The 12,279-nt window shown below is 43.3% G+C and overlaps 1 protein-coding gene across 6 annotated transcripts in view; it reads right to left on the minus strand.

Annotated features, from left to right (window-relative positions):
* tenm3 (teneurin transmembrane protein 3) overlaps positions 1-12,279 on the minus strand; it is a 909,202-nt gene that overhangs the window by 62,897 nt on the left and 834,026 nt on the right. For 4 of the 6 annotated variants that reach the window (XM_080189440.1, XM_080189438.1, XM_080189437.1 and 1 more), the window contains 2 exons: positions 2,134-2,383; positions 530-550 (listed from right to left, as the gene is read on the minus strand). In XM_080189440.1, the coding sequence (XP_080045566.1) occupies positions 530-550; positions 2,134-2,383 (271 nt within the window). The remainder of the gene's footprint in view (positions 1-529; positions 551-2,133; positions 2,384-12,279) is intronic. The other 2 variants (XM_080189439.1, XM_080189436.1) reach the window with 1 other exon arrangement.

A 12,279-nucleotide genomic window follows, 5' to 3' on the forward strand; every position in this document is an offset into this window, starting at 1 on the left:
CCTTATCCCAGTAACAGCAAACATATACCTCACTCATCGTCCCCTAACTTACACAACTTTGGACACTAAGGGTCAATTTAGCATGGCCAATCAATCTACCTGCACATCTTTGCTATAGAGCAACAGCAAATATGTGCATGATTAATTGGATAACTCTGTCAAAGATCTAGGTGGGATAGATGTCCCCCTTCTGTGCTATACGATTCTATATGTGAATGTAATAAGATAAGCTCAAGTTTAATTCTTGACTATTTAAGGAAAGCAATCAGGTTTTGTTTCTGTGTTTTTACGATTTTAACAGTGAAGATGTTGATTTAGACCGATGGCTCCTCCGTGGTACACTCTCTGCTTCTGCCCACCTGGCCAAACCCCTAATAGATCATAGAAAGCAAAGACAGATCCACCAGCCCTGAGTGGGTAAAATTGGGACTCAGACACGGTAATGAGAGGACAGATTATAACGGAGGATTATAACACAGAAGATGATGCAAACATAGACAAGGACACAACAAGAGTTCTCGAAACTTACCTATGTCTAAAATCTTTATTTCTTAGTACGTAGCAAGAAAGGAAAAGAGAAGAGAAGTGTGAATTAGGTGTGGAACACAAACAAGTGAGTCCAGTTTGAATACAGTGCATCTATATCAGTGTGTCAAAATGGTTCAAACTGTTCACGCTGTATTAGAGGAGAAGCCGTCACATCATCTTAATATCATGTGAACACAGTTTCCAGGCAAATCAGTCTTGCTTCGCTACAAGTGCACGCTAATAGCAATCTGCAACACAGATTGACTTTGACGTGTTTGCCAGCGCACTGGCTGGACACTTGTTCATTTTATCCTTCATAACAAGGCAGATAAAAATTTTGAAGGCGTAACCCCTTCATAGCAACGGCGCTGTGTTAATTGTTGCCAGCGGTGACCCACATGCAAGCAAACGGCAATCTAGATTGCTGTCTGCACAGCAGAAAAAAATTCCCATTGAGCCAATGAACTTTCACACCACCTGACGTTCTGTGAATGCAAATAGCAGCGCAATTTAATGGGCAGTTGAACAAGGCTGCACAATAATTTGCGCACGGATTATTCAAATTGTACAAATTAATTTCACCGTTTCAGTTATGCATTTGCAACTGTTGAGCTTTGGAAGTGTCACCAGTTCTTTAAAGAAACTGCATGCCCAATTGTATTCTAATGAGTTGTGCTTTGAGATGGCGCAGCTTCCTTGCTAGAAAGGGGGACTTGAAGCTAATTAAAGCATTTGGCAAAGACCTTATGCTTTAAGTCAGCTCTCTTCCACTCTGCAGCACTGAACTGCCGCATTCAAATATTTCTGTCAAATTAATCGAGACAGGCACCACTCAAAAGCAACTAAAGTCTACCCGGATCCAGCGCTGCAATAGTAGCTTTGTTACTGCCATCTTGGCTGATGAAGGAGTAGTTAGACTTTCTCTTGTGTTTTCCCGTCTCATAGAATGTCAAATGTTAACCTTTAAGAGAGTGGAATGTTTGACTATTCCTTTTTTTGTGTCTACTCAAATAAAATCAACACACGAGCTCTACCGAGGTCTGTGTCTACATTAATGTTAATCTTACACTGGGGTGGATGTTTTAATTTTGCTCGTTCGCAGGATGTGGGCATCGTTGGTTCAGCCAGCATTTATTGCCCATCCCTGAGGGCAGTTAAGACTTAACCTTTTTGCTGTGGGTCTAGAGTCACATGTAGGCCAGCCTGGGTAAGGACAGCAGATTTCCTTCCCTAACGGACATTAGTGGACCAGATGGGCAATCAACAATGTGGTCATCATTCGACTTTTAATTCCAGCTTTTTATTGAATTCAGATTTCATCATCTGCATTGGTGGGATTTGAACGCGGGTCCCCAGACCATTACACTGGGTCTCTGGGTTACGAATCCAGTGATAATACCACTACGCCACTACCTGCCCTTAAGTGGGTGGGGTGGGATGACGGGTCTTGCATTGGCAGAAAATTTGACGATTTTACTTTGCACGGCTGCTCAGATTCTCTGCCTTGGTGGGAGAGTAGGGGAGGGCGAGAGTTGGAAAGGAGAACATTTCCGATCGTGCGGAAGCCGCAGGACGCAGGGCAGGTTTGTATTGTCCTAGACCTACCTCAGCTCGAGAATGCTGGTCACATTTCCTGAAGGGAGGATGCGGCGGATGTAGTTGAAATCACCGACGTATAAACTGCCATCAATTCCACAGGCCAGAGCCACGGGCGCCAGGAGTTTGTTGCCGTCCGACTGGCCATTGCAGCTTGGGCACGAGATGCTGCGCCTTCGCCCATTGCCCATGATGCTGTTGATCACAGCCGGCTGCTGAGAGATGAACTGGTTTTCCCCGTTTCCTTTGTACAGGATCCCTAATAGGAAGGTGGTAAGACTAAACTTTATCACTGTCACAAACAATGAGGCATTTTCCTTGATTGCAAAATCATCATCATAAATCATAAAGCCCAATTTAAATTTCACATTAGGCCACACCAATCAAAACAATTGATTAAGACAGATTGTACCTCCAGCACTCCTGGAAAGAGAATACAAATTAAATCACTGTTGAATGTCAAGCCTGCATCAATCTCTAAAGGTTAGAATCATTTGACAGTCACCTGTTGCTTGATCAGCTGAAGTATAAACACAACGATTAGATCTTAGCCATGTCTATCAAGCATTCTGGGTGAAATCTGACTTGTTACTCAGGGGAAAGAGATTAGATGAAAGCAATTTTTTAGCTGATAACTGCTAATTATAAGCACTTAATTGGTTATCCTCGTACAGTGGTTGAAGAGCTAGTTATAAACAGCTCTCCCATCTCTGCCCAAACCCATCATATCTTCCTCACCTTAGCATATTCTTATGCTTTCCTTAAAAGATTTTACCTCATCTTGGTCATTGGTCACTCAGTCCAGTCTCGCACAATGGATTCCATCAAAGTAAACGTGATCATCAGGAAAGGGTTTGATTTATTAATGTCACATGTGTTAACATGCAGTGAAAAGTATTGTTTCTTGCGTGCTATACAGACAAAGTGTACCATTCACAGAGAAGGAAATGAGAGAGTGCAGAATGTACAGTTACTGTCATAACTAGGGTGTAGACTCACATCAACTTAGTGCAAGGTAGGTCCATTCAAAAGTCTGATGGCAGCAGGGAAGAAGCTTGAGTTCTACAAGCACGAGTTGGCAGGTTTTTAAAAAAAGTATCATCATCATCCCAATTTTTCATTGTTCTACGCCAAGGACATGACAGATTAGATTACAGCTGCTTGGACACTGGTAGTCCTCTTTTTTGACATTCTGCATTTAGTTGCGGCACGGTGGCAGAGTGGTTAGCACTGCTGCCTCACAGTGCCAGGGACCAGGGTTCAATTCTGGCCTTGGGTCACTGTTTTTATGGAGTGTGCACATCCCCGCCTTGTCTGCGTGTGTTTCCTCCGGGTGTTCCGGTGTCTTCCCGCACTCCAAAGATGTGCTGATTAGGTGGATTGGCCATGCTAAATTGCCCCTTAGTGTTAGGGGGATTAGCAGGTTAGATACATGGAGTTACAGGGATAGTGCTTGAGTGGGAATGTTGCCAAAATAGGCTCAATGGGCAACTTGGCCTCCTTATGCACGATGGGGATTCTATCAGTGAAATTTTACTGGCACCTCCGGGTTTCGTGCCATCCTGCCCAAGGCCAGTGGAGAATGTCGTTCTCCGGGCCTCGCCCACCCCCAGAATCAGGGCGGGCGTGCCGGTAAAATTTCAGCCGATGCTTCTTCTGCTGAATCTTAAGGCAAAGGTTGGGGATGTGAGTGTTGACATGGCCATCATGGCTGAGCCTAACCATGCTCCCATTGGGCTGCAAGCAAGGATTATTGGATGGCAATTGGAATCAGGAGTAATGGATGATTTCTTTCTACCCCGTCTATAGTTGGGTGTATCAAGGCCAGCCACAGCTCTGTCACATTGGCCCCAACTGAGATCTGCAGATTCAACATGGTTTGGGATCAAACCCACTCAACATCCTGGTGGCTGCACTGTCTGCACAAGATCAGGACATTGGATAATAAACTTTACATGAAGGATGTTTAAAATAAAAGCTAGTTTGCATTGTCCAATATCCGACCACATTTACTCACTGCACCTTCAGAACTACTTTAATACAACAAGAATGCCTGGAATTATTAACAAACTGTTTCAAAATGGCACTTGTCTTTCATTTGATCAGATATCAATATAACTGATGGAAATACAGCAGATTGTTCTTAGAATGCTGAAGTATTTTGGAAGGGCCTGTTGAATAACTTAGCTGGTCAGAATGAATGAATTGTGCCTGTTTGGGCTGGTGATTAGTTCATAAGTTCATAAGATATAGGAGTAGAATTAGGCCATTCAGCCCATTGAATCTACTCCGCCATTTGATCATGGCTGATAATGCTCCTCGTCCCCATTTTCCTGTCTTCTCCCCATAACCGTTCAACCCATTACCAATTAAAAATCTAATTCCTCCTTAAATTTGCTCACTGTCCCAGCATCCCCCACACTTTGGGGTAGCAAATTCCACAGATTCACAACCCTCTGGCAGAAATGGTTTCTCCTCAACTCGGTTTTAAATTTGCTACCCCCTTATCCTAAGGCCTCTCATCCTAGAATGCTTCACAAGAGGAAGCATCCGCTCCATGTCTACTTTATCCATACCTTTTATCATCTTGTTTACCTCAATTTGATCTCCTCTCATTCTTTCTAAATTCCAGAGAGTATAGACCTAAGCTGTTCAATCTCTCTTCATCCGACAAACCTCTCTCTCATCTCTGGAATCAATCTAGTGATTGTCAGTATTCATTTCAGCTCTTAATTTTTGTGCCCATCTAGGGCTTTGACATTCCAGCAACAATTACAACTCTCACACTGTATTACATACCTGGACTGACTCTGTGGATTTGATTAGAAGTGAACAAGTCATAGTAACAAGTTTCCACTTCCTGCACTGAGTGCATTTATGTTTGTAACTGGGCATGCGTAGCTGTGAAGTACCACGCACAATACCGTATCCCCGACATTCCAGGATTCGAATCAAACTGACCCCGATAATCATCTAGGTTTGGATGGACGATGCGGAGGAACTGATGGCTGCAAGTGATTAGCAAGCAAAGTTGAAAGTGGGAGCTTTTAACCAACTAGCACTGAAATACAAAGGGTGAGATTTGCCCTGCCATTCATGCCATGCTCCCACTGCAGTGAAATTGGGGAATTTGGCGCCAGCCGTATCTCCTCTGTTCACTGCAGCGGGCTGGGAAAATTCCAACAGTGGTAACATTTTAGCCAAATAGTCATTTTTGGAAATATATACTTGCAAATTCTTATTACAGCATTTCGCTCTGACTGCAAGAGCTTTTAGATGTATATCTGTACTTATTGATATGTAAAAGTCCAAAGGGTTAGGTTGATTGGCCGTGCTGAATTGACCCTTAGTGTCAGGGGGACTAGCTAGGTTAAATATGTGGGATTGCGGGGATGGGGCCTGGGTGGGATTGTGGTTGATGCAGACTCGATGGGCCAAATGGCCTCACTTTGCACTGAAGGGATTCAATGAGTGCCTGAAGCAGGAAAAGGCAAGTTGGAGTGGCATTCAGAAAGTAGTCATATAGGACGCTACATCCCTGACCTCACACAACTCCAAAGTGTTGAAACAAAAGCCGGGGAAGCTTCGCAGTTCAGTACATTCACATCTATTAGTTTCCCTTGTGGGAACCAGCTGAGCATCTGTCTCTTTCTTCCATGGGCTTGGGGAGGAGAGGTTAATGGGAGGGAACATTTACAGGCAAGGCGAGTACTAACACGCAGAGTTGCAGCTGATTACATTAATGGGCAAATGTGGGAAGAAGTGTGCGAACTGTTGTGGGCGGTGGGACAGGAAATCTGAAGGTTGCACCTTGTTTTCATCTTCAAAGGAGAACTTCAAAGTCAGAAACACTCTTCTCACACTGTTAAATAATTCATAGCGAACATGATGTTTGCATCTCTAGCCAGCTTGATATTAGTGCTGTTATTTTTTTATTCCCTAAACAGAACAAGGACTGCACGTGGAGCCCTGCTGTGTGGCCAGTCTAGTTTAAATTTAGCATGGTTTGTACAGAGGTGAACAAGTGTATAAAACAAGGAAAGGAGGATTGTAACACACTAGAATCTGTGCTCTTCTGCAGCTTAAAGCAATGGCCTAGTGATATTATTGCTAGACTATCAATCCAAAACTCAGGTTTGATTTGATTTGATTTATTATTGTCACATGTATTAGTATACAGTGAAGAGTACTGCTTCTTGTGCATTATACAGAAATAGCATACCGTACATAAAGGAGGAGAGGAGAGAGTGCAGAAAGTAGTGTTACAGTCACAGCTAAGGTGTAGAGAAAGATCAACTTAATGCAAGGTAGGTCCATTCAAAAATCTGATGGCAGCAGGGAAGAAGCTGTTTTTGAGTCGATTGGTATGTGATTTCAGACTTTTGTATCTTTTTCCCAACAGAAGAAGGTGGAAGAGAGTATGTCTGAGGTGCGTGGGGTCTTTGATTATGCTGGTTTCTTTTCCGAGGTAGCGGGAAGTTGATGTTAATATTCTGGGGACCCAGGTTCGAGTCCCACCACAGCAGATGGTAGAAATTGATTTCAGTAAAGAATATCTGGAATTAAGAATCTGCTGATGACCATGAAACCATAGTCCATTGTCAAAAAACCCACCTGGTTCACTAATGTCCTTTAGCGAAGGAAATCTGCTATCCTTACCTAGTCTGGTCTGCTTGTGACTCCAGAGCCACAGCAATGTGGTTGACTCTCAACTGCTCTCGGGCAACTTGGGGTGGGCAATAAATGCTGGCCAGCCACCCTTTATTCCACGAATGAATTTAAAAAAAGGTGCGTTGTAGCTCTGAAGCAATAATTTTTCTGTGCAATTTTCACGTATTGAGAGTATCCATATTATGTGAGATAAGTCTTTTGTGTAGAACAATGAAGTCGCATATGAGATATTACGCCCTGGACAAGTGGGGCATGACTGTCGTAGAGTATTTTTTAATTAAAAAGAACTCACCTGGTGACTATCCTGCTCTGATATTTTGCATTCTTACTATCAAACGTAGACTTAAAAGGCTCTCTTGTGATTCAACTTGCTAAGGCCTTTTTTCATGACTAGTTTTTCCTGGAACAGGTCACTAACCTGTCACCTACAAAGACTATAGCTTGAGTGTGACCACTCTACACGAAGCATAGCTGACTCGGTGTTTCTCCTGCTCTATCCGCCTGTCCTAAGTGTAGAGGAAGGATTTCGCAAGTCGATAGTCAACCTGTATGACTGTGTTATGGATGCACCACATCAAGGGGTGGGAATCCCAGCTGGAGCTTCTGGCTCAGAGGCAGGGAAGTTGCCCCGTATACCACAAGCCCTCCCTTATCATTGGCCAGGAATCCAAAGTCAACAAAAACCTTCCAATCTACAAATACAACTTTAATTTGCTTCACCTTCCAGTTATCTAACTACAGTTTAGACACGGTGGCATGGCACCAGGATAACATATTGCAGATACTATGGATAAAAACACACCGTGTACATCATTAGACTTACTGGGAGTAAATGCCAGGGGTAGTCCACTGGTTCACAATATTTGAAAACATAATCACCGCAACTCTTTGTTTAATTAAATCAACGTGACAGGTGAAGAGTCAATTTCTGCAGGATTTCTGCCAACGTGCTGCTGTAACCTTGGCTGGACACCTGCCAAAAAGCCAGTTTTGGGGTCCCTTTTCCATGCTGGTCAAAAAACCTAAACAGCTGCTTTTACGTGTGGGGCCATGGGTCAGTGCCTTCAGTGGAGAGGGGAGAAAGCCGAGGGAGTAAAATCCATAAATAGGCCATCAGTGGGAAAATTACACAGGGCCTTTGACTGTTTTACAGAGCCATAATTCAAGTGTATGGGAAATGTTCATGCTTCACTCACGTCGGGTCTTCATAGATTAATCTATCCCACAGAACAGCTTTCAAACAAGCTATAACAGCTTTAGTGTGCATTTACAACACCCAACTGTGACAATTACTTTCCCCAAATAGCTAAGTGCTGTGATGTTCATCAAAGAATCCTTCCATGTCAGCATGCTTTGTTATTACATCTGATACATTGTCATTATGATGAGAGATTACTACTTTACAATTTCCCTCCATAAAATACAAAGAGAGCAATGAACAATATTTTATCTCCATTAGAATATTGATCACCATTTTTCTGGGTGTCCGCGCAAACACCTGCCAGTGTCTGGGTTCTGCGCAGGAATGAATCTCTCCAGACTATGCAGCTTGTTGTAACGACTAATCACTGTGTTTATTCAATTAGACTCAATTCACTTCAGAAAAGTTATTGCCTGTCACCGCACATCCCAGAATAATTCGAAGGATCGATTCACCGGCACAATGCTTCTTTTTTTGAGAACTGACTCGCGCTAATTTTTTTTTAATTGCTCCAGCCCGCATGTTCTTCAGATCACGATTCAATTAGCCCTTTGTTCCAACTGAACTATCTCTGATGTGGCAAAGTAAAAGCTTCAATTAGGGAAATTGGTAGCCTTGTACAACAAATAGACTGACCGTAGATTTAATCCGCAGTCAAATGGAGAGAAATAGATGATTTTTTTGTTCAACCCAGGCCACATTTGATTCAGCTATCCCACTGAACAGTTTTGAAGTAGATCCCATCCACACGTCCAGCTGCCTCGGAAAAGCACCCAGCATAATTGAGGACCCCATGTGCCCCGGACATACTCTCTGCCATCTTTTCTTTTGTTTCACTGGAGCAACGGAGGTTGAGGGGAGACCTGATAGAAGTCTACAAGATTGTGAGCGGCATGGACAGAGTGGATAGTCAGAAGCTTTTTCCCAGTATGGAAGAATCAATTACTAGGGGGCACAGGATTAAAGTGCGAGGGGCAAGGTTTAAAGGAGATGTACGAGGCAGATATTTTACACAGAGAATAGTGTGTGCCTGGAACTTGTTGCTGTGGGAGGTAGTGCAAGCGGATATGGTAGTGACTTTTAAGAGATGTCTTAACAAATACATAAATAGGATGACAATAGAGGGATACGGTCCCTGGAAGGGTAGAGGGTTTTAGTTAAGTCGGGCAGCATGGAAGGTGCAGGCTTGGAGGGCCGAAGGGCCTGTTCCTGTGCTGTAATTTTCTTTTCTCTTCCATCAGGAAAGGTTGCATTAAGTTGATCTTTCTCTATACCCCAGCTATGACTGTAACACTACATTCTGCACTCTCTCCTTCCTTTCTCTATGTAGTTTTCTACACCCCAGCTATGACTGTAACACGACATTCTGCACTCTCTCCTTCCCTTCTCCATGTACTGCGTGCTTTGTCTATATAATGCGCAAGAAACAATACTTTTCAGTATATTCCAATACATGTGACAATAATAAATCAAATCAAATCAAGGAAAAGGACACTGAGACAGTGGGACGGCGGCGTGGGCTCGTTGGGCCGAAGGGCCTGTTTCCCATGCTGTGTTGTTCTTTGTTCTTTGATACAGAAGTCTGAAATCACATACCAACCGACTGAAGAACAGCTTCTTCCTGCTGCCATCAGACTTTTAAATGGACCTGCCTCACATTAAGTTGATCTTTCTCTACACCCTAACTATGACTGTGACACTACATTCTGCACTCTCCCCTTTCTTTCTCTATGTATGGTATGCTTTTTCTGTATAATTCGCAAGAAACAATGCTTTTCACTGTATACTAATACATGTCACAACACTAAATCAAATCAAATCAAATCAAACCTGCCTCCACCATCCTCACCCTTTCAGAACAGATGCACAGCGGCGGCACACTCCAGGGACCCAGGTTCGATTCCCGGCTTGGGTCACTGTCTGTGTGGAGTTTGCACCTTCTGTCTGCGTGGGTTTCCTCCGGGTGCTCTGGTTTCCTCCCACAGTCCGAAAGATGTGCGTGTTTGATGGATTGGCCATGCTAAATTCTCTCTCAGTATACCCGAACAGGCGCCAGAATGTGATGACCAGGGGATTTTCACAGTAACTTCATTGCAGTGTTAATGTAAGCCTATTTGTGACCCTAATAAATAAACTTTAATCTTTAATATCATAACATTCAAGGATATGGGATATGCAGGAAAATGGGACTAGCGCACCTTTAGTGGTAGATATTATTGGTACAGATGTGATGGACTGGAATGAGATGCACTAAAGCTTAGGTCAGCTACTGCTAAAGGCAAAAGGGGTAAGGCCTGTGTCTGAAGTCCTCCTGCCGGAGTACACTGAGAGGTAAGAAACTGGAAAAAACTCCTTGAGCTGCATGATTGGCTTAAAATGTATCATATAAGTATATGGTGTAAATTTAAATGTAGTGAGGTACACCTGAGTGCCACACACGGTACTGAAAAGAACTGATCTGCTTTGTACTTTGTCTAAAGTCAACTTTGAACGATTATGTCAAATATTTCTATAAACTTTACAAATAGGGTGGAATTTTACCGGCACATCCGCCCGGGATTCTGTCCAAGGCCAATGGAGAATGCCGTTCTCTGAGCCTCAACCATCCCAGGATCGGGGCGGGTGTGCCGGTAAAATTCCGGCCGTAAAGTACACATTTAGGGGAAAATATTGCGGTAAGAAATATGAATGTGTGATTTCCCTTTGTTTGCTCTCCTATTCTCTCCTCTCTGCTCTTGGAGACTTGAGAGGTTGGTTTTCCCTGCTCCCTATATCTTCACACTTGGCAGTGCATAGCTCCAAGTGCCCACCTTGAGATCTGAGCTGTGTCGCCCAGGTTCAGGTGATTTAAACATTCTGGGCGAGCGCTGAGTGGAAACTACCTTATTGCAGGGGATGTCAGCTTTCATAATTTTTGTCCATTCGACTAAAAGTGAGTTGGAGATTAATTTTTATTGAGATGTTTCCATTAAGTTAACTCAAGCCCAGCATTCTTGGAGGAAATGTATTGTAAGAGGTGCTCTGGCTATGATTAGAAAATCCTACTCAACAGGATAGGGTATATTGAGTAAAACTATGGATTGTTCACTCAGAGAGTCATAGAGATGTACAGCATGGAAACAGGCCTTTTAGCCCAACTTGACCATGCTGACCAGGTTTCCAAAACTAAACTAGTCTCATTTGCCTTCATTGGGCCCATATCTCTCTAAACCTTTCCTGTCCATGTACTTATCCAAACTTGAAAATTGTAGCCGCCTCTACCACCTCCTCTGGCAGCTCATTCCATACATGCACCACTCTGTGTGAAAAAGTTGCCCCTCAGGTCCCTTTTAAATCTTTCCCGTCTCACCTTAAACCCAAGCCCTCTAGTTTTGGACTCCACTATCCTGGGGAAAAGACTTTGGCTATTCACCTTATCTATGCCACTCATGATTTAATTAACCTTTATAAGGTCACCCCTCATCCTCCTATGAATGAAAAAGGTCCCATGTTTTTAGAGGTTAGAAGGATTAGTGGGATAAATATGCGGGATTACGGGGATAAGGCCTAGGTAGGTTATCAGTGCGGACAAGATGGGCTGAATGGCCTCCTTTTGCACTGTATGGAATCTATGATTCAACCTTGGCCTGCTGCCCTTTGCCTTGGCTTTACAGCTGCCATTGTGTCGTGTGCTGTATTTGACCACTTCAATCTATATCGGTCCCTATAGTTATCAGGCCTGTCTCCATCCTGATAATTTGATCCAGTTGCTTTTTCAACTTAATTGTCTCAGCTTCAGATGATTTCACTGGGAATTTGTCCCACATATCAAACAACCTGTAGGGGAATGAGAAATTTCTTCTGACCTCTAGTTTCAATTGAACAATGCTAATTTTACAGCTGGGATCACTGGTTTTGCTCTTGCAATCCGAGAATGAATGGATAGTTTAATTCTACATCACTTTACACTACAACCCTAAAACCATGAAAAACAAATTACATAGTCACTGTCCTCACTTACTGATTGTGCATTAATTGGATGTTGGAATTCTTTACATAACAACAGTAAATATGCTTCAACAAGGTTAACGATTGACTGTGAAGTACTTTGGTAAATTCTGAGGACATGGGGCGGCATGGTGGCACAGTGGTTAGCACTGCTACCTCACAGTGCCAAGGGACCTGGGTTCGATTCCCGGCTTGAGTCACAGTTTGTGTGGCGTTTGCATGTTCTCCCCGTGTCTGCGTGGGTTTCCTCGGATGCTCCCGTTTCCTCCCACAAGCCAAAGGTGTGCGGGTTAGGT

This window comes from Carcharhinus amblyrhynchos, chromosome 5 (genome assembly GCF_965287045.1).
Source record: "Carcharhinus amblyrhynchos chromosome 5, sCarAmb.v2.hapA, whole genome shotgun sequence".
NCBI lineage: Eukaryota > Metazoa > Chordata > Chondrichthyes > Carcharhiniformes > Carcharhinidae > Carcharhinus > Carcharhinus amblyrhynchos.